Here is a 23,708-nt window from a genome sequence, read left to right as displayed (position 1 = left end):
AAGTTTAGTCTAGTTATGTTTCACTTAGGTCTTCTGTGTTAGTCTCATGTATTTCTTGCTTGTATGTTTTATACCAAGTTCATGTTTCCTGTTTTATTTTGAAGAGGCTTGTGTTTATATGTTCAACGTATTTAGTCTTACTCTTCCCCTATGGCGTCATGGGCTGTATCCCAATTCAGGGTCTGCAGCCTTAAAGTACGCAGCCTTAACGGTCCACAAGGGCCGCGTACTCAAAGACCGCTAAGGCCGGAAGTGCGAGGCTTGTGAAATGGAACGGTCTAGCCTCCGTGGCGCTGCCCAGGTTGCCTAGCAACCATGATACTAACAGCTGGAAACGTTTCATACAGCATTATTTGACAGAAATGAAGGAGAAAATCTTTTGTTCATTTGTTTGTTTCTACATGAGCTTTGATTTGATAAGTATCTGAGGCTGAGACCACGGGACTGTGATTATTGGGCTTCATGTCTGTACTGAACAGCCATTTTAATATTAGCTAGTAAACAACAATTACATAATGTTGTTCATGAGACTAAAGTCATCTCACTTTGGTAATGTAAATATAATATGGCCAATATTAAAGTTATTATTTCAATCATTATTAGTTATTACAGCAGTGAATGAACTTGTCACGGTTCTGGGTCAGTTCGACCCAGCAGTCGGAGTTTATTGTGTTTTGGTTTATTCTTGAATGATCGTTTTGTTACCTTTGTGATTTGTTGATTAGTATTAGAATTCTATGCTTTCTGTTTTGGTGTTTTTCTAGATTACGATTTATGTTCTGATTAATCAGTGATACTGTTTTGATTATGATTTGTCACGGGTTGCTTAGAGGATCCACTCGCAGGACTCCCGGGTAGCGTTCAAACAGAGATAGTTTATTACAGAACTTCACCAGGTGTATGTACAGACAGTGCGGGGTTAGTGCTATATACAAGACGTGAGGGGCAGGGGTCCAGGGCTCCAGGGAAAACGGGGAAATCACACACGCGCTCAGAACAGCCTCTCTCCTCTCCGCTAGCGACCTGCCACTCCTTCCACACTTCACACAAGGAAACACGGGGACGGGTCCGGGGAATCTAGGAACAAAGGAACACGTTAAGTCTCTGAGACAGAGGCACGGGAAACTTGAGCTAGGTGTGTACTGACAAGAGCCTTCACAACAATCCAGCGTCGAACAGCTGATCTCCTCCCTCTAATATACCAGCTGGTCTGATGAGGCCCAGGCGTGGACCGAGGGCGTGAACCCGCAATGAGTTCCGCCCCGGCAAAACAGGGGAGAGAGGGGGAGAGGGAGAGAGAAGAGAAGGGGAACTAGGAGGGGAGAGATGCTGATCCGCGCCTTGCCGATCCCGCAGGTCGTGACATGATTATTGTTTAGTAGGTTTTGGTCAGTGTCAAGTCTGCCTCTCTCTGTCTAGTCCGTGTCTTAGTAAAGTGTGTTTCCTGTTTTACTTTGAAGGTTCATGTTCCTGTCTGATGTCAGTGTTCCAGCTTTGCTCTCCCTGTCTCGTTAGGTCTTATTCCTCCCAGCTGTGTTCCCCTTCTGTCTCTAATTCCTTGATGACTCCCTCAGTGTATTTAAGCCCAGTGTGTCTTTGTGTCAGTGTCGAGTCGTTAACGTCAGTTCTCCCTCGTGCTGTGTCTCTCCTGATGTTTTCTTGAGTATTTTGGTTCTAGCTTTCCAGTTTAGGTTTTCTGTTTGGTTTTCCTTTGGTCAGCATTAAACCTGTTTTCAAGTTCACGTTTTGCCTCCGTGAGTCCTGCATTTGGGTCCAATCCCTGCCTGCCACACAGCGCACCATGACAGAACTCTGTTTCAAATACTGAGTTTCAGTAAAGATTCAAGCTGCGTTTATTTATATTCCTATCACCTTAAATCTTCACTCAAAGACAGGTTCCTTTGACACTGTATATATAAATGTTTTGTATATAAGAGACAAATATTGTTCTTTTAATATGTTGGCATTACTAAATTTCTCTCAGTGCTTACTTTAAATATCCATGAAATCATATTGAACAGCGTATATTTTAAAGTAAAGGCTTTAAAACCAAGTTAGTACAAAAATCACTAATGTCACATAACTTTGCCGACATGTGGCCAACAGTAATGTTTTAATGTTCTTCGTTATTAAACATTTGCACATAAATAAGGGACATAAAATTCAGTACTTACTTTTTAAAGTTTACTCTTCGGGCGCCCTTCTTCCGCCGTTTTTTTTCGGTAAAATTATCCACACCCACGGCTGCACTATGCATTCTGGGATATGTTGGGCCACGAAGTCTACACCGCCACATCCTTAAAATTCAGGGAAATGAAGGACGCATTTGAGGGCCGCATTTCGAGCAGCCTTTGAATTGGGACAGCCTTCGTCACGTCGCTGTGATGTAATCGGCCTTAAAATGCGGCCTTTAAGGCTGCAGACCCTGAATTGGGATACAGCCATTATGTTCCTTTCAGTCAGTTGTTTCCCCATGTGTTTCCACTTCCCCTAATCACGTCCTGTGTGCATTTAGTCTGTGTATTTCCGTTCAGTCAGCATCAGGTAGTCTGCCATGTTCATGTCATATTTCCAGGTTTCATGTTCCATGTTTCTTCCATGTATCCATACCAAGTATTCATGTTCAAGGTTTTTTCATGTTCTAATCTTAGTTCACCCAGTTTAAGCTCGGTTTAGTTTCGCCCTTGCCCTTTGTTTATATTTATTTTGCCAGCTTTAATGAACGGCTTGTTTTTGTCATGCTCAAGTTTTGTTTTGTCTCTGCGTGTCTGCTCTTGGATCCACCTCCTCACTCCACGCAGTCAGATTTGCAGCCAGACTGTGACATGCTATCCTTTAAACTCCAATTGTAATGAATTTCTTTTATAGTTTTTCTAAAGATTAACCTGGAACCAGATTTAATATTACTTGGGTAATTTTAGTGCTTTCTCTTTCACAGGTAATCTGAAGGAAAAAGATGAATATTATCCCACCGTCATTCTTAGAACCTACAGAAACCGATCCTGTAATCCAGTGCATTGCTGACAATGATCTCAAGATGCTCAAGAAATTACTCAAGAACAGCAATGTTAATGGAGTTTACCCCTGTAGAGAGTGTAGTGATTATATAACTCCATTGATTGCTGCTGTTGTAAATGACAAGAGAGATATCTGTTCTTACCTTTTGGATCAGGGTGCAGACCCAAATATACCGTCTCAACTCCAGAGGACACCTTTGCAATTTGCAGCCATTGAAGACAGGGAGGAGATCATGAAAAGACTCATCTCTGCTGGTGCACTGGTGACACGACAGCCCATGAATGATCCTCAGTGGCTTATTAACAGTAAAAAAATATCTCAGATGGTTAATCACTTTGCATCAAATGGAGATGAAGTGTGTTCCCAAATCAGTTATTTTTTGGATATGGAAATTGCTGTTGTTGAAAAAACACTTTTATTTTTGCAGGAAGTGTTTGCAGCTTTTAACAATGACAAGTTGTTAGAGGATCCTCGGCTCCATCTGACCATAATTGAAATCCTTTTCACTGTTACTGGGATAGGGAAAGATAAATACTGCCAGGCTTGCATTAAATGGCTAAAGGAAACTGGAAATGTGAATACTTATATTGCAAGAGCAGCCAGTCGCTTTCTAAGCATCCCTAAGACACATGTAGGGAGGGCAGTTGAAAGTTTAAATGCAGTTTTCTGCACAATGGATGACATAACAAATGAGCATGCAGTAGCTATAATTCCACAACTACTGAAACTGCTTTCTGTAAAAGAGAGACCTGACATCTGTGAATCAGTGCTACAAACACTGTATGTGATAACACAGAAAACAAAAGGCACAAAGGACTGGCACGTCGACTTTTTAGAGAACTTATGCAAAACAGTTGCCCCTTTTGTAAATGAGCAACACTCCACTAAGATCAGGGTCTACACATACGGTGTATTTGGAAACCTGCTGTCAGTTGAACAGAGAGCAAACATTTTAAAATCAGTGGGCATAACTTCAGTGCCCGAGGACATACTGACATCAGTAGAAATGGAAATGAATGAAAAGCTGAAAGAAATGCTAAGAAGTCTAAACAGTTATTTAAGGAATCAAAACTCAGGAAACACAGCCTCACCTTTAGTTTCCACTGCAGCAACTGATCTTAGAAAAAAACTAAACTGGAATCCAGTCAGCAACAGGTGGAAGAACAAATTGGAGAAACTTGTTGGCTCAGATGACAGTAAAATATCCAGAATTGGAAGCATTATTTATGTGAATGATGCAGAATTCAGAATAGCGAAGGGAAGCGATGGTACTGAAGTCTTCTTGGGGCTGACACAGAACGGCACAGAAGTTGCCATTAAGAGAATGTCTAAGAGCAACTATGAAGTGCTGAAGAACGAAGAAGGAATCCTACGACTTCCTGAACTCGATCATCATTATATCGTACGATATGTTGATTTTGAGGAGGACGAGAACTTTGGATATCTTTGTCTGAAACTTTGTGAATACACCTTGGAAGAATATATCAAGAATGATGACCATGATCCACAGATGTTAAAGAAACTTGTCAAACAAATTCTTGAAAGTCTAAAGGTGCTTCACTGTGGAAATCCTAAAATTCTTCACCGAGATCTCAAACCCCAGGACGTTTTGATTGGTAAGACATGTTTGAAATTCAGGGGAAAGTGAAACAAAACATATATCTGATAAATATAAATTAATGATTTCGTTTCATGTGTTTTGTATATTATTCCTCCTGCAGATGTGACTTGGAGGACAAGATTAGCTGATTTTGGGATAAGCAGACGCTTACCCAAAGGCCAAACAACTTTACATACACGCAGTGCAGGAACCAGATGCTGGATGGCCCGAGAGACTTTAGCAGAAGAATCTGTGATATCATACAACCCAAGCACTGACATCCAGGTAATACAGGTCCATAGAAACTTGATTAACTGAAAGATGTCTTGGTAAAAATACCTAAACTGATGTGTTTCTGTTAAGGTGGCAGGCATGCTGATTTATTATATCCTCTCTGGAGGCCATCATCCATTTGGCAAATCCTTTGAATGTGAATCCAACATTTATGATGGGAAGTACAGTTTGGATCACATTCAAGAACTGGTGGCAAAAGATCTCATCGAATCGATGATCAACAAAGAGCCAAAGGACAGACCCAAAGTAGAAGAATGCTTAAATCATCCCTTCTTCTGGACTTCTCTAAAGTAAGGAAGTCATGCTGTAACAGAATCTGTGATTTCTAGTTTCACTTTAGTAAAGTAGGAATAGATTTACTAATGAGAGCCTAAACTGAAGGACTTTCAATCATTTTCCCAGACATAGAGGAAAAAGCTTTCAGTCTATTGCTAGGCTTAATCCATATGTTGGGAAAATGAGGTCAAATTGTCTTTACTCAGAAAAGGATGTTAACATTGGCAGCAAATACTAAATTCTTTTCCTACACTTCTGTTCTTGTCTTTTTAAGCAAGACTATTTTATGCTGCTCATGTTATTATTCAAAAATTTCCTCTTTATACTTATAAAGCATAATTTCAACTTTATTTCCAGGCAGTTTCAATATTTGAGAGAGACCGCTAACAGGGACAAAGTGGCAAAATATCAAAATACTGATGAAAAGCTGATTGATTCACTAGAAGCATGTGCTAATGGATCCTTCAAACTGTGGAAAAATAAGGTGACTTACAGATGACGGGTCAAACTTTTATATTCTTCTATATTCCTAAATTCCTGTTGATGACCACCATGTTTTGTTGTTGCAGTTTCCCCAAGAGCTGGTTCGGGAGATGGATGGCAGAAAGCCATACCCTGAAACCACGCTGGGATTACTGCGCTTTATACGCAATTTCCATGAGCATAAGTAAGTTAAACTAAATGAAAAGTGATTAATTCATGAACACACATTAATATGTGTATATATGTTAATTTATTGTAACTATATGCACAAATCTCAAATATTTCTGATACTATGACAAATTTGGAAGTTTACTTCTTTTGGTACTACTCACTAATAAAACTTTTCTTGTTCACAGGCGCAAGTCCTATCCTGACATTGATGTATTGGCGTTATTTCCTGATCTCTTTGGGTGTGTTTACAAGTTTACCAAGATACATGGCTGGCATTTAGAGACACCCTTGAAGGAAATGTTTCTAACAGAAGAAACAAAATAGATTAGTACCGCCTTTGCAATGATGTCTACAAGCAGAGACGACTCTCAGGGGTGTCAATAGTGAATTTAAATATAGTTGAATTCAGTAAGGATGAAGGATGTCATTAAGTACTGTACAGTATAACAACCATTCAGAGAAAATGGATATAAGCAACTACTACTAGTAGAATTATAGATTGTTAATGAAAGCTTGGAGGGATGCTTTATTTTGTTCAAGGATGTATATATAAGCACCCCACAGAAACCAAACTAGCAAAATCAAAATGTGTTCTGCATAATAAGGCAAAGTTTTGCAACTGTTGTTCATTGTGACCACTTTCCAAAGGCTGATAGAAGGAGAGATGTTATTTTATGGGCCTGCTAGAATATGACTTGAGTAATTTCATTTGTATGGTTTTATATTTACTGTATTTTCCGTAATATTAGGCGCACTTAAAATCCTTTAATTTTCTCAAAAATCGACAGTGCGCCTTATAATCTGGTGCGCCTTATGTATGAATTCTGGTTGTGCTTACTGACCTCGAACCAATTTCATGTTGTACACGGCGCTCAAAAATCTGTCAAAAAATGTTTTAGTACGACTTTGGTAAGCTACAAAGCTGCACCGCTTGATGGATTGTCGGAGCATTACGGCTACCGTAGTCAGGAGCCTCGCAGAGTAATACGTACTGTGCTTCAACATAATATTACCGTATTATCTCTATATAAGGACCCCAAAATGGCACCTGTTAAGAGACATGCTTACGAAGCGGATTTCAAACAGAAGGCTATCAGTCACGCAGTAGAACATGGGAATAGAGCAGCTGGGAGAGAAATCAACATTAATGAATCAATGGTACGGAAGAAGTGGACGACGCAAGAAGAATTAGTTGAGTAAAGTTTGACTTATCTGACTGTTTTGTTTCGCTTAATCCACTTTATAATCTGGTGCGCCTTATGTATGAAAACAGACCCATTCATCAACAGACAATATGGTAGTAATTAATCTAAATTGTCCTATTATGATGGCTGTATTTGCAAATGTTAGTGATAAATATCTTTTTGAAACAAAAAAAAAATGTTAACACTGGCAGTACTTAAGGATAAATTCTTCCACTTCTCTTTTGTAATTAATTTTTTTCAGCGTTATTCCAGATAGGAAAATGATTAACCTACTTTTTCCTTTTTTAACTCATTTTAGATTTATTGTGTGAATAAAAATACATACAGCTCGAGTATGTATTTTCAATTTTTGAAGATTTATATATATCATGCTGACTGTATACTAGTATTTCTATACATGTGTTTTGAATTAAAGTGAATGTCATTGCAAATCTACCAAATATATTAGAATTTGTATGTTTTATTAAAGATTTTCTTCTAATTTTCATATTGTAAAAATGTAATGTTTAGTGGCTAAATAAATTTTTCTTTTTTAAAAAAGTTGTGCTCCTTCAGTCAGTCAAGTTAGTCAAAATCAGGCTTCAGACTGTTGTAAATGCTAAATTTAATTTAATTTCATTAATTTAAAAACATAGTAGGTCACAGATCTGAAAAGTGAAACCAAAACTGAAGTGTCTTCAACCTGCATTCTTTTTCAAGGTCAGGAGTGGGTAACTTGACTGGCTTTAAAAAGATGTCCAGCTATACAGGGTCAAAATAACCCCTCAGCACTGTACATGACCTCAAAAATATTTTCATGACTTCATGACCTGCAGTCAATAGTTTTAAGCATAACTGAATACCGTATGATATTAATCTGTAATGGTGACTATATAATACCAATACAGTCCATTTCCATTAGAATCAAAAAGGAGGGAAAACAGCGAATGCTATACTATGTTATTAACATCAAATGTGTAGTGGCCCTTGTTTATTTGTTTTCCCAGGCATATCCTCCACTTTTTACAGTGGACTTAGAGTTCACAAAAATATTTCAATAACAGTTTGCCTCTCAACAAGCTCCTGGCCTTATAAGATAGCATGAGAGCTGATTCTCGTGTTTACAAGGTTTAGCTGATCAGTATAAAGTTGGTTGGGGGAACATCTTAATCAATCTGTATTAAATTTACTATATAAACAGCCTAGGATACATGGATTAGCCACAGTTTCTGGAAATTATTTTTATAACACTTTATTTCTTACAAATTATACACATTACGTGTCCTCCCCTGATATAGACCCTTATACTGCCTACGTCATCACTGTTTACAAACTGCACAAGGGTCTATATATATAAAGTAAATAGTGCATTTTCCCCATATAGTTTGTATATTTTAAGTGTTTGACTCATTTTTCTCCAAAAGTGGCAAAACGGACATTTTTAGTGGCAGACGTTCTGCTTTTATTATGAAGGAAACCATTTCCGTTTTGTTATTGTCAGCTTCACCGGTGCCGCAGTACTTATCTCCAAAAATCTTCATATATAAATAGAATCGTTCTTATAAAATCGTTTAAAATTTCATTGTATAAAATTGTCCAAAACTGAATTTCTTCATAAGTAATATTATTTTCACAGACGTACCGGAAGTCGTTTTCCCTTTTTTCTCTTTCTGCGTAACTTGACAGCGGAGGCTAAAAAAGTGACGTACAGGATAAACAAACGGATGAGGAGAGGGGGGCTGGTGTGTCGTGAAATTTTTGCAAAATATTACGAATAATGCAGTCTTCCAAGAGGAGTGAGAGTGACTGGCAGGGGCTAGTCAGCGAGGTAAGTGAGGGGGAGAGACTGTAAACAGCTGCAGACACTGACCGGTTTTATAGATGTTTCCCGGTGTCCATATGGAAACGAGCCTCGCTCTCTTAGCTCTCATACACCTGGACGTTCATTAAAAGACGCACGAGCTCAACGTTTTTTGACACCGGTGGGCTCTTCATTGATGGCGTCTGCTAGCTATTCCGTTAAGCTGATAGCATACGACTGTGTTGGCGCAAATACACCAACCCACCCCTATATGATGATGCTGCTGTGTACAGATAGGGTAGACCCACCTGTGGGCTCGCAATTTATATGTTAAGAGTATTACCGAGTAAGCTATGAATGTAAGCGTGTATGTATTTTGGCGCTAACGCAGTAATTTAAGCTTGTACGCTAATTTAATTTGCAGTATATGCTGCAAATATCGAATAGCCTACACCTTTATAATATTTGAAAGACCATAGAAGCAGTAATGAAAAAAAAGGCATTTTCTTATGTTTGCAACTGAAAGACAAGACATGCACTGAACTTAACAAAACTACTACAGCACACCGTGCTGCATGATAGGAGCTGCTATTTGGTTATAAGCTGGTCTGCCTGCTATCGGTCTCCACTGTTCATTATTGTGGGCCTTATCTGTACGTCAAACACTTCACTCCAGTGTGTTTTTCCACCTGTGGGAAACAGGTTAGGGTTGGTTTTGTTTGCACAATTAATGTAACCGTTCCCACCACAGAATAAGATAAACATAAAGATACATGATAAAACCAAGAACAAGCTTGATACAGATGTTACATGTTCAGCTGTGGTTTCTGAGATCAACATGAATGCTAATTCTGTCAACTATAATATATCTCATAACACCATGGCTCTCGTGCATTGTTTGCTTAAGTTCTTGGTGTGTAAACGGAAGTTGGAGAGTAAGAAGGAAGCCCTCCTCATCCTGTCCAAGGAGCTGGACACCTGTCAGCAGGAAAGAGACCAGTACAAGCTGATGGCCAACCAGCTGAGAGAACGCCACCAGGGACTCAAGAAGAAGTACAGGGAACTCATTGTGAGTGGTTCAGCCTTTAAAGTGGTACTTTTTTGTGACCACCCTTTAGCATGAAGTATTTTACAGCCATGAGCAAAATTAATCGACAGTCCGCTCCAAGATGTTGAAATTCATTTTCAAACTCGTGGTATTTTTTGTCATGTTAACAGGATCATTACTTTGCTTAATGTTGCAGATCCTGATCTGATTTTGTCTTTATGTATTTTCTAGATTTCTTGAAGGAATATCCATTTTTTTGTGTAATTGTAATAGAGTTTCTCTATTCAAGCCCACCCCAAAAAAAGAAAATATTTTAAATTTTTTGGCAGCAGCTAAACGTAGATATTCAGTTTTCCATTTGCACGCTACTACAATTTATAGTATTTGCTGTATTATTGCAGCTGATAATAGAAGTCTTTTTTCATGTTTCAGGATGGTGACCCCTCTTTGCCACCTGAAAAACGCAATCAAGTAAGTTTTAATTTTATTAATACATATGCTAATAGGTACAGTTAAATGAGGTAATGTGTATTAAAAAAATCATAACCAGTTAATCCAAAACTTCACAGCTTGGTTGTTTATTTGAAATTCTTTGTGCTGGCATACGGAGACAATTTCTTTTGTGCTGCAGGATAAATATCAGGGTGTAGGTTAATCAGACTCCTCTCTCTCTCCTTATTGAATGTACTTAGGTAGGTGAGAATCCCAGGCTATTGTTGTTCTAGGGTGGGTGTGTCTTCTACAAGTCCCGAGGCCTGCACTATGAAGCAGGATTTTGTCTTTTCCAGGTAACTTCCTGGTTAAACCTGACTTTTCTGTACTGCAAAGGTGGCTCACTCCTTATCAGTGTACATCGCCATGGTAACATATGCTGTGAACCTAACCTGCTATGGAGCAGGATGTTTCCCAGATTAGAGATCAGCAGGCATGAGATCCTCACCTACTGACCACTCAGTTTTCTGGAAAATAGTGGCACTATCCATGGGACCTCTGTGCACGGGACAGAAGGACAGAATAGGAGCATCTAAAGTTTTTTTTAATGGCATCCGAAGTCTTTGTCTTTCCTTGATCAACATCAGTGATAAATCTAGATTCTTAGATGCATCTTTGTTCCGTGATTTGTTTTCTGTTAGCTTGACTTCCACCACCAACACTAGATCTGTAGCTGAGAAAATAAAAGTGAAACTGCCCTTTAAACTTAATGATAGAGTTGTGATATTGACAAGTTTGTTAATATAGAGAGTTTGCATCTTCAGATAGCCTAAACTTTATTAATATAGTAGGTCTTTTCCCATCTTAGTGCCCAAAGCTCTAAAAGTGCTCACACATTCATTCAGCACTTTAACACTAAACTGCTGTACAGTGCTTTTCCTGTCATGCTGCTGTGTTATCTGAGGCACTTGTGTTGGTTTTAGTCTGTATTGTGTTTTTAACCTCTTCATATTTTTCCTACAGTATAGTTTTATTTTCCTATGCAAGATGACCTACTCTGATGCCAGTAAACCTATCGATAATTGCTATTTCTAAATGCTGCCAATGCCAACCCTTTCATGTGAACGCACAGGGAAAACCTTGGATTAACTTAGCGCCTTGATAGCCAGCTTTGTGTGACTGCTTATCCTGACTGCCAGTGTTAGGTTAAGTGAATCCAGATGACAGAAAGATGTTCTGCTGAACTTGCTTTGTAACTTAGGGCCCTGCATGACTCTGTCTTATTGTGCTTTCAGGGACACTTTGACACTGAACAGTTTCTGGCTGAATAGCACTATAAAATACAATGAAATAGTAACAAAACACCCATGAAATGAAAAAGGAAAAGACTAATGTGTACACTAGATGGCACTAAATAATTGTCTCTTACATTAGAACAGGATTGTGGACTGGCTTTGTTTTTATCTCTGAAATTTTGTGGATGTTAAGATAGGCATTGTTTTTCTTGAGTTGAAGAAGGAAAATGTTTGATGCTGATTAAATGTGTTTTTCTGGGGTATTTGAACCTTGTCTGGCCTGGCACAAGCTGTTGTGCATTCACTCTTCTCCTCCTCCTGCTCCGCAGGTGAACCTGGCTCAGCTGCTGAGGGACTCAAGGGAACGAGCAAAACAGCTTGCCGAGGAGGTGAAGGAGCTCACTCAGAGGCTTGCAGAGGCCCAGGGGGATAACAAGGTGAAGTAACCGGGGGTACTCACACAAACGTACATGGATATTAACTATTACAATGAAGCAACTATTTAAAAGAAGCAAAAAGTTGAAATTCTCTTTTCTGCAGCTCCTGAGGATGACCATTACTCGACAGAGGCTGGGGGATGAAGAGGTTGGGGTGCGTCACTTCCCCGCCCATGAACGTGAGGATCTGGTTTGCAAGCTAGAGAGAGCAGGGCTACAGGTGGATGTATTTCTTACCTCAAAACACTTTGATACGGTTGGCAATTAATCCTTCATTTTCAGGTCCATTTCTTGTTTTGTGGAATATTCATTAGGATGTTGCTACAGGATTAGGGAAAAGGAGGGAACTCCGTCCAGGGACATGTCATGTACAAATTTAATCCACAAGAAAGGTTTTTGTTTTGTTTTTTTAAGTCTAAATCACTACTAGGACTTTAATTATTGTTAAAGTCCTAAGATATCTTTGTAACACATTAGCAGTTGCATAGTACTGTCAAATAATACAAATAAAAGCATTTTCTATGTGGGATGGTGGAGCTTGGTTTGAGCTGTTTAACCAGATGCTTAAAGTCCTTTTTTCTGACATATAGCTCCATCAGTAATTTCCATCCACTGTTCACTTTTCCTGTCATAGGGAGTGCTCCAGTGACACTGACGATTGATGGAATAGTGAAACATGTTTGTAGTTTCCACATTTAGCAGGAACCTTTTTTGTGGCATATCTTACAAAGCCTTGTGCTTAGTTGGAGATTATTGAAGTAGCTCCCTTTTAAGGTACTAAATCACTCCAAGATATACTTGGTCTTATGTAATTTTTTTATCACATAAAACTTTATGCCGGTGTTTTTGCAGATGACATGATATGGCACAGCTCTAGTTATCTCTGTCACTTCACAACAATGATCTAGGTTTGAATCTTTTGTCCATTTATGGTTTGAAAATGTGTGTGTGATTAGGTAAATGGATGTAGGATGAACAGGGTGAGTGTAAATGGCAATGGAGTCCAGTAGTAAGTGATTCAGTAGTGACAATTTCTATTGAAAACCAGTAACTGGTGCAGATTGTAACTACTTTAGAGGCTCTAGAGTGTTCTTTTCTGCTTTTCATAGTCTTGGTTGATTGGGTGTTGTCGTAACCCTGATGGGCGGGCGGTCGATGTAGTTATTGAATTTGATAACTCGAGGATGAAGCAATGTAGGAATTTTAAATCTATGCCATCGGTGTATCTACTAAAAATCACAGACGAGTTTGAAACTCCATGACCTCAGCTCAAGGTCAGGAGTCAAAGGTCAAGTGTTCATTACACTCATTCAAAGGTTTAGTTGTCCTACAGTTTATGTAGAGAACAATGTAGTGACTTGTATCATTTTTAACTAAATATTAATAAGACTGATTTATATAATTATTAAGTTTCTAAAGAAACCTGACGTTTCTGGAACTGTTAGTTTCTAGTCAGGGTCTCATGACAGACATTTATTCTAGATTTCTTCAGTAGACGTAAGCTCAGTAATTCATTCAGTTTCTTTAAAACTTTCCATAGTGAATCACACTTTTTGCTTGGAAATACACGGCGCATTACTGTCCATGCGCTTTGAATTTAATTTGCGAGTAGAACATTTTATTATTGGCAAAATCCTCTCTGCACATTAAACACAGTAAATGTATTAGACTGATAAACAATACTTCCTCCTCTTTGAAACCCACAGTGGAGCCACTTAACTGTTATCTACTAGAGTGGAAGCTGCTCACTTTAAAACAGCAGGGGAGCTCCTGAGTTGCTGAATGCTAAAAACAGTGTATGCAGCCTCAGCAAACTCTACTTTAATGAGCAAAAGCTTTGAAATATCCATCACGTGAACGTTTCCGTGGCTTCCCTCACAAACAGTTCTGCCTGTATGCCTTCTTCTAGATGGAGGAGATGGAGAACAACATGAAAGCACTGACAGACGAGCTCCAGGACGTGAAGGCAGAACGCACTGTGTTCAGAGAGAAGGCGGAGCGACTAAATGTGGAGCTGAATCATATTTTGGGGAACCATGAGGCTCGCATCATTGATGTGGACGCCCTGTGCATGGAAAACAAGTGAGTTAGAGATGTGCCAGACAGAAGTGTCATCATTTGACACTTTTTAAAATACATTTTTCAGTCTCATTACTATCTTCTAAAACATCAAAACTATTTCATACCAAACTTTGAATTTACCTAAAAAGCGTAATTAGTGTAAACCAGCTAAAAGGTATGTTAAATCTTGAAAGTAGACATCTTTGACTTCAGTATTAACTTCATAAACTCCTGGCATTTTCTCAGGTGCCTTTCATCATCACCTTTTTCAGCAGTCTTGAAGGAGTTCTCACACGCTGAGCACCTCCTGGCTCTTCTTCCTTACTCTGTGGTGCATCTCATCCAAAAACCTTTTCAACAGTGGCTAGGTTAGGATGTCCGTGCATGCCAGGTGTTCCTGAATCTGAACACCAATGTTCCCCTTTTGTGCAATAATAGGGGAAGTCAGATATTGGTGCAGGATGAATTCTGAGTAAATCATCATCAGTGTCGCTAGCAGAGGTCCTCACAGGATCACACCATCTTCGCCATAACTAACAATGAGAGACACGTGCATGTCCATTTCTTGTTTCTTAGATGATGAAGGTGTGATTTGCACAGTGTCCTCCAAACAGCTCCTACTGAGATGTGTTTGGTCTTGTGAAACTTGAGGGCTCTAATCTGAAGTGCCAATGATTGACTTCTGAGGCTGTAATCCTAATAAACTTCTCTCTTGGTCTTCCTGTCTTGAGGCAATTGTCATGAAAGACAGTTGATAGTTTTCGAGATGGCACTTGGGGAAACTGAATGAACTGACTGACCTCCTTTTCTTGAAATAATATAAACTTGTTTCTCTCTGTATTTAGATGGCCATTTCTCTTTGCTTAACTAAGCAGTACTGGACATGTTCTTCCTTACTGTACATGCGCTTCAGTGTTTTTACCCACATCTTATGTGGTAGTCATGTTTAATCTGGGTGTACATTCGCTAATGAAAGATCAAAAAAGCATGGATAAAGAGATTGCTTGGTTTCATTTCCATATGAATACATTTTTTATGTAGTTGTGACTTCTGTGTTCTACATGGCAGAGGATAAGCTAAAGGACAAACAGCAAGACAAACATAAACAAGAGTCATTCACGTTACCAAATGCTCCACATCTTTTTGACACTGCCTCCTGCTCACAGTGCACAGCGATTATACATGTAATGTGGAACTCCTCTGTCTGTCATGTGTGTTTTGACTTTGCTGGGTGTCATTCTAATAATTGTTCCTGTAGGTATTTACATGACCGTTTAAACCAACTGCAAGAGGAGGTGAACCTGCTGAAGTCAAACATCATGAAGTACAAGGTACAGATTGAATGCTGCTGTTAAAATGTGACACAGACATTGCCTGACTCAGTGCATGTAATTTCTTTACATGTGTATGGTTTTGTGAACATTCTTAATGCAAAGGAAGTGGCTTTTTACTAAAATGTTCGTGTGAATCAGCAGGGTGAGCTTTATTCTCTTGTTTTTCTGTCCCTACAGACAGCCCTGGAGAGGAGGAAAAACTCCAGCACATATGGGAAATCAAATAACAGTCCTCTTACTGGAGTCCTCTCAGCCAAACAAGGTGAAAACACAACCTGTTCAGCTCACTTTGAGTTCTTTAAACTCAGACATAAATAGATGTAGTATTAGCTGATCTGGAAACTGCAGAAAGGCACTAATGCGAATGTTCTCAGATCAGATAAACTCTACAACTGATGGCGTGTCTTCAGTATAACAACCACTTCCTTTGTTTCTACCCGTGTCTCAATGGATTATTTAATAACTTCTTTTTTTGCCGATCCTCCGAGCCACTGCCGGACACCAGCTGGGTTACTAATTGTATTGTGAGTGGTAAAGAGCACCACTGGCAGGGAAATGAGCCTGCCATGATGACTGACAGTTGCTGGCAGAAGCAGCACAGTGGGCTCTGGAGTTAAAGTTAGGAGAGTGTCACCTAGAAGACAGCTGTTTCTAACTCTCCATCTCTGTCTTACTCTTATCATGCTGTGTTCCCTGTCTCTTGTTATATCAGCCTGCTTTCTTTGTTACCTATTTTTAACTTTTGTGTAAGTTTTATTGGGGGATTATTGGCATTTTTCCTCCCTCCATTTTTGGCTCTCTGTCCCTTTCTCTTCCCATCCTGATTTTTTTCCCCTTTCTCTCTCCTTTTTAGTTCAAGAGATGCTTCTGGAAGAGCAGGGCTGCAGTCTACCAGCCACGCCTCAGTCCATCTCCGACCTCAAGTCTCTCGCCACTGCTCTGCTGGAGACGATCCATGAAAAGAATTTGGTCATCCAGCACCAGAGACACAGCAACAGGTATTAAGAGTTCCTGCTTTGCTGCTGATGGCATCATAATGGTAACATTTTACCTTTAACCCTCTAACACAGTTACATTGTTTGTCTAGCTGTTACAAGAATTCTCCTCCTATAAAGCAAACACTGGATTATGACATAAGTGTGCACACACACACACACACACACTGACCCTTCTTCTCACCTGGCCTGCAGGATCTTGGGAAATAGAGTTGCAGATTTGGAAAGGAAACTGAAGACTTTGGAGGTTTCAGGATTATGGAGTCTTCCAGGTGGGTCTTTGAACATCTAAGCTGTTCCACCATCAAACCTTTTATTAATCCATTAAAAACTAAAAGCAGTTTGACAGTCTTTATTTTGAGACACTTATGTGCTGTTGGAAAGGTGATCACATATGATCAGTAAAACTAATGAATCAGTCTCATCTCAGTTTGTAACCACCTGTAAAATGACCTGTCCATATTAATGTATTGTTTGAAGACTACCGCTGAGAACATGTAATCTTTCCCACATCATTAGAAAACATAAACGTGTGTGTGTGTAGCCAATAAAACATTAAGATAAGCAAAGATCAGACGTTGGCTGGTGTCAGATAGCTTTGTCTTTGCTCTGCCTTGAAGACCAGCATCCCGGCATCGCCTTCTCACTCTTGACAATGAGACTGGTGTTATGCTTGTAACATTTAATGAAGCTGCCAGCTGAGGACCTGCGAGGCGTCTGTTTCTCAAACTCGAGACTCTGATGTCTTCTTGCTCAGCTGTGCACTGGGCCTCCCACTTCTCTTTCTGCTCTGGTTAGAGCCAGTTTGCTCTGTTCTTTGAAGGGAAGTGCACGCTGTTGTACTTCATTTTTATTTAATTTTTTTTGTATTTTTCCTCATGGAATATCTTTCACGTCTAAGAACAAGAAAACTGAAAAACTGGAAAGTTGACTTGTTTTTTGTCTGTTTAAATCCACACAGACTGAAGCTCCAGACACGCAACTACTTAAACTTATGGATGCTTTAATCAGCTAAAACAGCTTTTAATAATGTTCTGCTACTATCATACTACAGTAATACCATGAAACACTGGAGCAATATTTGATATTCCTACATAGATATTCCATTAAAAACAAGAAAAAGATAATATAACAATGACTTTAAAGTTATTTTGATTTAAACACATTAGGACCTCTTTTATTTTAAAAGTCAATGTAAAATCTCCTAAAATCATGGATACAGTATTGGAGTGTATCCATATAATAAATATGATTTTCAATTTAAGTTTAAATAATGTAATTATTGTCTCAGTGCTGTCCATCTGATGCATTTAAAGGTTGTCTGTTGTCACACATCTTTCTAAGTCAAACGTGTGACCCGGAGATCTTTGCTGGGATCATTCTAGCTGGCCTGCTGGTTTAAATTCATTTCCTCTCCTGTCTTTTTCATTAATGAGCTTTTCTGTTCATAACACTGTGCCTTTCTCTCCTCTCTGGCTGCGTCTCAGGCTTGACCTACCACGTATCTGTGGGAATTGGGAGTATGTATTCCTTCTGCCCCACTTAGCTCATCCATGCCCTCCACTATGTCATGCCAGGACAAATCTGGGCAGACGCCCAGAAAACATGTCACCTCATGCCCACCGTTTACAATGTGTTGACTCCATTGACCACCAGCTCATGTGTCTGTTCATGATACCGCTGACTGAATCAGGCCGACGGAGTGCCACACACTGATGCTCTTGGTCCAGTGGGCCTGTCTTAAATTTTACTCACAAGAGAAACCAAAAAAAAAAAAGCGCTTTCTTTGAATGATGCAGTTGGGCTTCTTTTAAGGGCAACACAGTACTGTTGAGTAGTAGTAGTAGAAGGATTCGAGGCTCTCATATTACAGATGAGAGCCATGTTGTAGACCGTTTGTAACATACAAAATTAGCTACATAGATATTTACATGCCAAATTAAAACAGAGTTTTGGTATATGAGGGTGTAAAGTCAAAGTTCTTATTATTTTATCAGAAAGTGAATTTTTGCACCACTTTTTAACCCTTGATCATATATTTGTATTTAAAATTGAAGTATAAAAATACTGTATCGGCTGTCAGATTTTCCTCAGAGACACAGCTGGTGACTTTTCCTGTCCTGTAAAGACGTCCCACTCTCAGAAGAGCAAAACCAGTCCAAAATGACAAAACTATTTACCAAACGTAATCGAAAAACATTTGCGGCCTGAAGCAAGGGGACCGTTGTTTGCTCACTTAGAAAGCAGTTCCCCTTTATCTCCACTGGAGGGAGATGTTGTGCCGTCTATGAAGCAGACTGAACGGTGGAGGGGCTGCGGCTGGATGGAGGTGCCCTGTCATGAGACCGTCATTCTCTCCGCCATAAAACTGACAAGCATCCATTACTGAAAATGATTGCCCACATTACAAACACATTTAGGGGAATGTGCCGTTATTAGGGAATTTGTAGACGAGGGCCCAGAGTGCCTGACGACCACGCTGTCCACCACAGTTAGGGAGACAGAGATATAGAGAGAGATGTGAGCGTCTGTGGCCTTGATGCGAGATGAAGTTGGGCTGATTGATATTAAAGGCGAACGGGATAGGATGGAGGGCCTTGGCTGCCTACCTGAGTCCCGGAAAACACTAGAGGTGACTACATTGTCTACGGATGAGAGAGAGCCAAAAACAATAACAGTGACATCGATGCGGTGAGTCAGATAAAGTTGTGATTGATAGCTCCCCCCACCCCAGTCCTCCAGTTCAGCGCCCCCACCTCCTGTGCTGAATGAGTGTGAGCTGAAATGTAACACTGCGAGTGAAAACCTGTCAGAGTGCATCAGAGATTGAAAAGACAGAGGTGGATACAGAATGCACCCTGTTTTGGTCAACTGACAGACTTTTTCCAGTTAAGAGGAAGGCATTTCCTGTCACTGTCGAGCTAGACAGCACTGCATAGTGTAAGCTCCTGTGACTAGCTGACAGCTATGTACACTTCTTCTGTTTGTGATATAGTCTTTAATATCCAGTATGATCTGGTGTCACATAATATGGAATAGTCCTTTTTTATGCTCATAAACACACATATATATTTGCGTGTATGTTATATGTGTTTCAAAGAGGTGTAGAGGTGGTTAGATGGCGATACAGGCAGCTGTCAGTAAGGGTTCAAAGCAAACCACTGGTGCCTCCTATCTCTGAGTTCTGCACGCCTCATGGAGACACAGCTGCTGTGCTCAGTCTGGGTCTTCGTCTGCATATCCAGTAACCAGCATTGCTTTATTACTGGCTTCAAAAGGCAGTCTGGTGAAGTCTTCCTCAACTGTTCTCCTAAAAAAAAAAAATCTAAACTGTCATAACACAATTGCAAGTTTAGATGCAGTTTCACACACTGCAGGCCAGTCATACCTATGTGATGTCGATATATTGATCAGCATTCTAGCATCTTCCTAAGCACTTTCATGTCTGCCCAAAATGGCCCATATCTGCATATCTTTGGCCTTGAATGATGGGTGGCTCAGGGTAGGTCTGTTTGCTTAGACTCAGCTGCTGCACCACCTTATATGGATCTGATGTTACGTGTGGGATTAGATTTGACAATACTTGCCATAAAACATCATCAGGCTCAGTTTTCTGACTCGTGGGTCAAGTCTTTTTCCCACAGCAGTTGTTATTAGTGCCAAAAATAGACCAGATCAAGCTCAAAAGTGTATCTGGGTGAAAATATAAAAGCCTCCACAGATCGTCAGTCTGTGTTGTACTGGGTTGTTGCCGTTTGCAAGAGAATAATCACAAATGATTTGTGGAAATATTGTATTGATTTGTCATGCTTTATTTAGCAGATATTTGGCTAATCGGGTTGTTTTTAGTCAAAAACAATCATAAAATCATTATTTTGCACAACTCTTATTTTGCACAACTCTGTTGCTTGTGAAGCTCGCACACAAGAATTTCACTCACATGTACTGTACCAGTGTACCTGCACATGTGATGTGACAATAAAAGTGATTTGATTTGATTTTTGATTAAAATTGATCTTGGTTTTGTTTTATGACAGTTTATTATTTTTAAATATCTTTGTAGTGGCCCTATTGAAGTAACCAAAATGAATGCAGTTTAACAGCCTAACAGCATATTAATGGCGAAAACAGTCTCACAGTTAAATAATTAAAGGAACTTTCTAGACAACGTGACTTTTTTGTTTTTCCTTCTTTTGATTTACCCAGCTGGTATGACGAATTCTAACAGCCTCTCCCTCACTCGCTGTTCCCATGTCAGTGTAAACACTGAGCATCCATAACAATATGGACTGTTTTCATAACAATATGGTGTCCGTTCACCATTCTTGATTCTCATGCATTGTGTCTTCCAGTCATCCATTTTCTCGTTCTCCTGTTTGTTTTCATGTCACACACTTGAACGGTCGGAGACACACGCAAAGGTTCGCCTGTTCACAGGCTTCGTGCGACGGCAAAGGCTGCTAACTTCCAGCCGAGTGTCTGTGCATATAGTTTTGTGTGTATACTCGTGACGTCTGGTTTATAGTGCACAGTCTCTTTTGAGTAGCATATGGTGTCAGCCTAAGAGGCGTGCAGCCATCACTAATGAAGACAGATGAGAGGGAGCTGGAGCCTCTTCCTGTGAGCACTGCAATGCATACGTGCGCCTGTGTTTGCATGCACCATCGTACATGTGCTCCATCCAATCTAATACTCCTCCACCCTCCAAAAAAACCCTCTACATATCACTTGTTTGTTGTTCTCATTTGGACCAGAGAGTAACTGGGAGCGTTTTCTCCTTGGCGCTGATGTTACAGGGACAAGAGACAGTATCACACTAAATGAAAACCTTCAGCCAGAGCTCCGTCCTACACGTGTCACGTCTCAGCCAAACATGCAGCCCAGAGTGCATCCACCCAAAGGTGAGTGTGTAATTGCGAGTGACTGGCTTCTCCAGTCATTGATAAGAACTCCTACCGCTAATGGCGTAAACACTGCAATTAGGCATTGCATGCTAAACACTCCTTTCTACCTTCCGTGTTTAACCCAAGTCCTTTCCCTTCCCGCCTCCACTTCTCCCTGCTCCTCATTGGTGCAAGATGCCCAAATGCCATGGCATTTTGGAAATGTGAGGCAAATTCTCGCCCACTGACATTCAGAAACTTCTGCCATGTTCTCTTTGAAAGAGGGTGGGGGGGAGGGGGGGATCAGGGTGGGAGGACTATAAATATGGATGCCACTTCAAGTAATGTTGCTTTCTTCTTGCGTGTTTTTGCGTATCTGTGTGTGCGTGGGGGTGGGGGGACTCTATGTGTGCAGTCTTTAACCTTTTTGCCTGCACATCCACAAATATGGGTCAGTAATCCCCAAAGTGAGAGCATATTTTGGCGAAGAAGCAGAACTAAGCTGTTGCTATTGCTGAGATGCAGGGCGTCACACTTGTCTTGCGTCCCCTTGTCTGGGGCACCGCTGCTATATTTAGCCTGTTGCCATGGAAGCACTTCAGTCACATAAGTAATTGAAATAAGTTTCTACATTGACACAGTGATCCAACTCTGAAAGAGGAAAGTTTTTCTAGCAGAATCAATACGGGCTTTTTCATTTGTGGCTGCTGTTTCATTTTTTTCATGCATTTCAAACTCTTGTCTAATGCAGTTTTTGTTAGATCGTTTTGTGTGTGTGGTTTTTGGGTTGTTTTTTTTACTGTTATCAGTTATGACAATAATTATTGTCTCTAGCTACTCATTAGAAAGTTTTCCTTTTTTCTTTTTCTTTAAAAACTTTTTTGGCTCCAGCTTCAGATCAAGTGAGCGATTAAAATGACCAGTCATCTCATCTTCCTTTTCCCAGTTCTTTTAGACGACAGAAGTTCACATGAATCATCTTGGGAGTGCCACACCGCTGGCGCTGACCTTGGCACAGATGGTGTCAGCAGGGAAGACGCACCTGCACTGCTCAGCAGCCTGGAGACTCTTGACAGGGTGGAGACGAATGGGATTGACAGAAGGGGGGGGGAGCTGGTGACCCTTACAGAAGATGCAGGGGTAGAGCTGGAGGAGGGGCGGAGCCCTGTGGAAGAGGCAGGGCATGAGATAGAAGGAGTTGATGATGATGAAGAGCTGGGTTCCACGGTGGAGGAAGGAGAGGAAGCAGCTCTGGCGCTGGATGTTCCACCCACTGAATCAGACCTTCAGTGGCTTTCAATTAAACAAGCTTCTGTCAGTCATTCGGAGGTGGGTCAACGGTCCTGTGAATCCCAGAACAGTGAGTCCGATAATGTACCTGAACACAAAGAAGCCTCTGTATCAGTTCCAGAGAGCCAGGCTGCAGAGGTGTCGAGTACAGGAGAGTGGGACGTTCAGTGTCCCTCTGCACAGAGTGACTCCTGTCATAGTGACAACTTGGCATGATCCAACCGAGAAGCTTATTTAAATCCTCGTCCTTGTCGTCGTTATTGATGATTGCATTAATCATCCACTGTTGCATTCCCACAACACAGCCAGTGCTCACGAGCTGTCTTCTCCACCGCTTTAGTCAATAAAAGAGAGAGAAAGCACTTTTTCAGCCACCACTGACAAAGCTCGAAGTGCACTTTGTATCCAGACAAGCTTGTTGCTGCACAGGAACAGAAAATCTTCAAATCGATGGAGTTGCAAACTTCATGCCCTGCAGGAAGAATTTAGCTAGGAAAATAACAAATATGGCAACATGCGTTCCTATGCCCCATATTTCCATCTGCCTTTCCCCTGCGATAAGATAATCCCACTTGTTTGCTTTCTTCTTACTAAGGGATGTTAATAAACTGAATGCTGCATTTTTTGTCACTCTCAGATGGAGTACAAATTGGCATACCAAAACTTGTAATGAATGTGTACATAATTGTGAATTATTTAATCTTAATACTGGAGATTCTATTGATGTCTGTTCAGCATTATGGGTGAATCTTATTAATGAGTCCATTTTTATTTTTCCATATTTAACAGTTGATTTTTGAACTACACTACATGTGCCTTATATGTGGAACTCACTGATATTTATAATTATAAATGTATAAACCTGCAGCATTGTTGGTTGTCACTTTTTTTTCACAGATTAGGCTAATACAGACTTTCAGTCATATGAAAAAGAAAGTTTTCATAGGAATCCGTGCACTCTTATAAATACGTACACCGCATAATTGAGTAGCTTCTAGAGCCACATTTAGCAGTAATAACTTTACATAATCATTTTTTATATGATTTTTATGAGTGTCTCACAGTCTCATCATTTATTCTGTTGTAGACTTTCAAGCACAGCAGAA

General features: G+C 40.1%; 2 protein-coding genes across 3 annotated transcripts; both read left to right on the top strand.

Annotated features, from left to right (window-relative positions):
* The first annotated feature begins 3,503 nt into the window (after positions 1-3,503).
* LOC134622840 (serine/threonine-protein kinase/endoribonuclease IRE1-like) lies at positions 3,504-6,586 on the top strand. The gene is made up of 6 exons (XM_063468166.1): positions 3,504-4,634; positions 4,740-4,903; positions 4,982-5,202; positions 5,546-5,672; positions 5,758-5,855; positions 6,028-6,586. The coding sequence occupies exons 1-6, from the start codon at positions 3,692-3,694 to the stop codon at positions 6,164-6,166; spliced, it is 1,692 nt and encodes a 563-aa protein (XP_063324236.1). The 5' UTR covers positions 3,504-3,691; the 3' UTR covers positions 6,167-6,586.
* A 2,156-nt stretch (positions 6,587-8,742) lies between these two features.
* LOC134622841 (coiled-coil domain-containing protein 149-like) lies at positions 8,743-23,457 on the top strand. 2 transcript variants are annotated; one of them, XM_063468167.2, is made up of 13 exons: positions 8,743-8,854; positions 9,735-9,896; positions 10,308-10,346; positions 11,932-12,039; positions 12,143-12,259; positions 13,949-14,121; positions 15,359-15,431; positions 15,612-15,696; positions 16,288-16,432; positions 16,625-16,701; positions 17,917-17,949; positions 21,226-21,330; positions 22,259-23,457. In XM_063468167.2, the coding sequence occupies exons 1-13, from the start codon at positions 8,804-8,806 to the stop codon at positions 22,816-22,818; spliced, it is 1,728 nt and encodes a 575-aa protein (XP_063324237.1). In that variant the 5' UTR covers positions 8,743-8,803; the 3' UTR covers positions 22,819-23,457. The 2 variants fall into 2 exon arrangements, with proteins under 2 accessions (XP_063324237.1, XP_063324239.1); XM_063468169.2 differs by lacking the exon at positions 17,917-17,949.
* Positions 23,458-23,708: the final 251 nt, after the last annotated feature.

This window comes from Pelmatolapia mariae, unplaced genomic scaffold (genome assembly GCF_036321145.2).
Source record: "Pelmatolapia mariae isolate MD_Pm_ZW unplaced genomic scaffold, Pm_UMD_F_2 NODE_ptg000243l+_length_33967_cov_1, whole genome shotgun sequence".
NCBI classification, from domain to species: domain Eukaryota; kingdom Metazoa; phylum Chordata; class Actinopteri; order Cichliformes; family Cichlidae; genus Pelmatolapia; species Pelmatolapia mariae.
This window is presented reverse-complemented; position numbering and strand designations above follow the sequence as displayed.

Bases quoted from the DNA above. Each gene is read 5' to 3' on its own strand.
- LOC134622840 (XM_063468166.1), top strand. From the start codon at position 3,692: ATGGATGACATAACAAATGAGCATGCAGTAGCTATAATTCCACAACTA. The intron at 5,203-5,545 runs GTAAGGAAGTCA...CTTTATTTCCAG, and splicing joins TTCTTCTGGACTTCTCTAAA to GCAGTTTCAATATTTGAGAG. The intron at 5,673-5,757 runs GTGACTTACAGA...TTGTTGTTGCAG, and splicing joins TCAAACTGTGGAAAAATAAG to TTTCCCCAAGAGCTGGTTCG.
- LOC134622841 (XM_063468167.2), top strand. From the start codon at position 8,804: ATGCAGTCTTCCAAGAGGAGTGAGAGTGACTGGCAGGGGCTAGTCAGC. The intron at 15,432-15,611 runs GTACAGATTGAA...CTGTCCCTACAG, and splicing joins CAAACATCATGAAGTACAAG to ACAGCCCTGGAGAGGAGGAA. The intron at 17,950-21,225 runs GTATGTATTCCT...CTGATGTTACAG, and splicing joins CGTATCTGTGGGAATTGGGA to GGACAAGAGACAGTATCACA.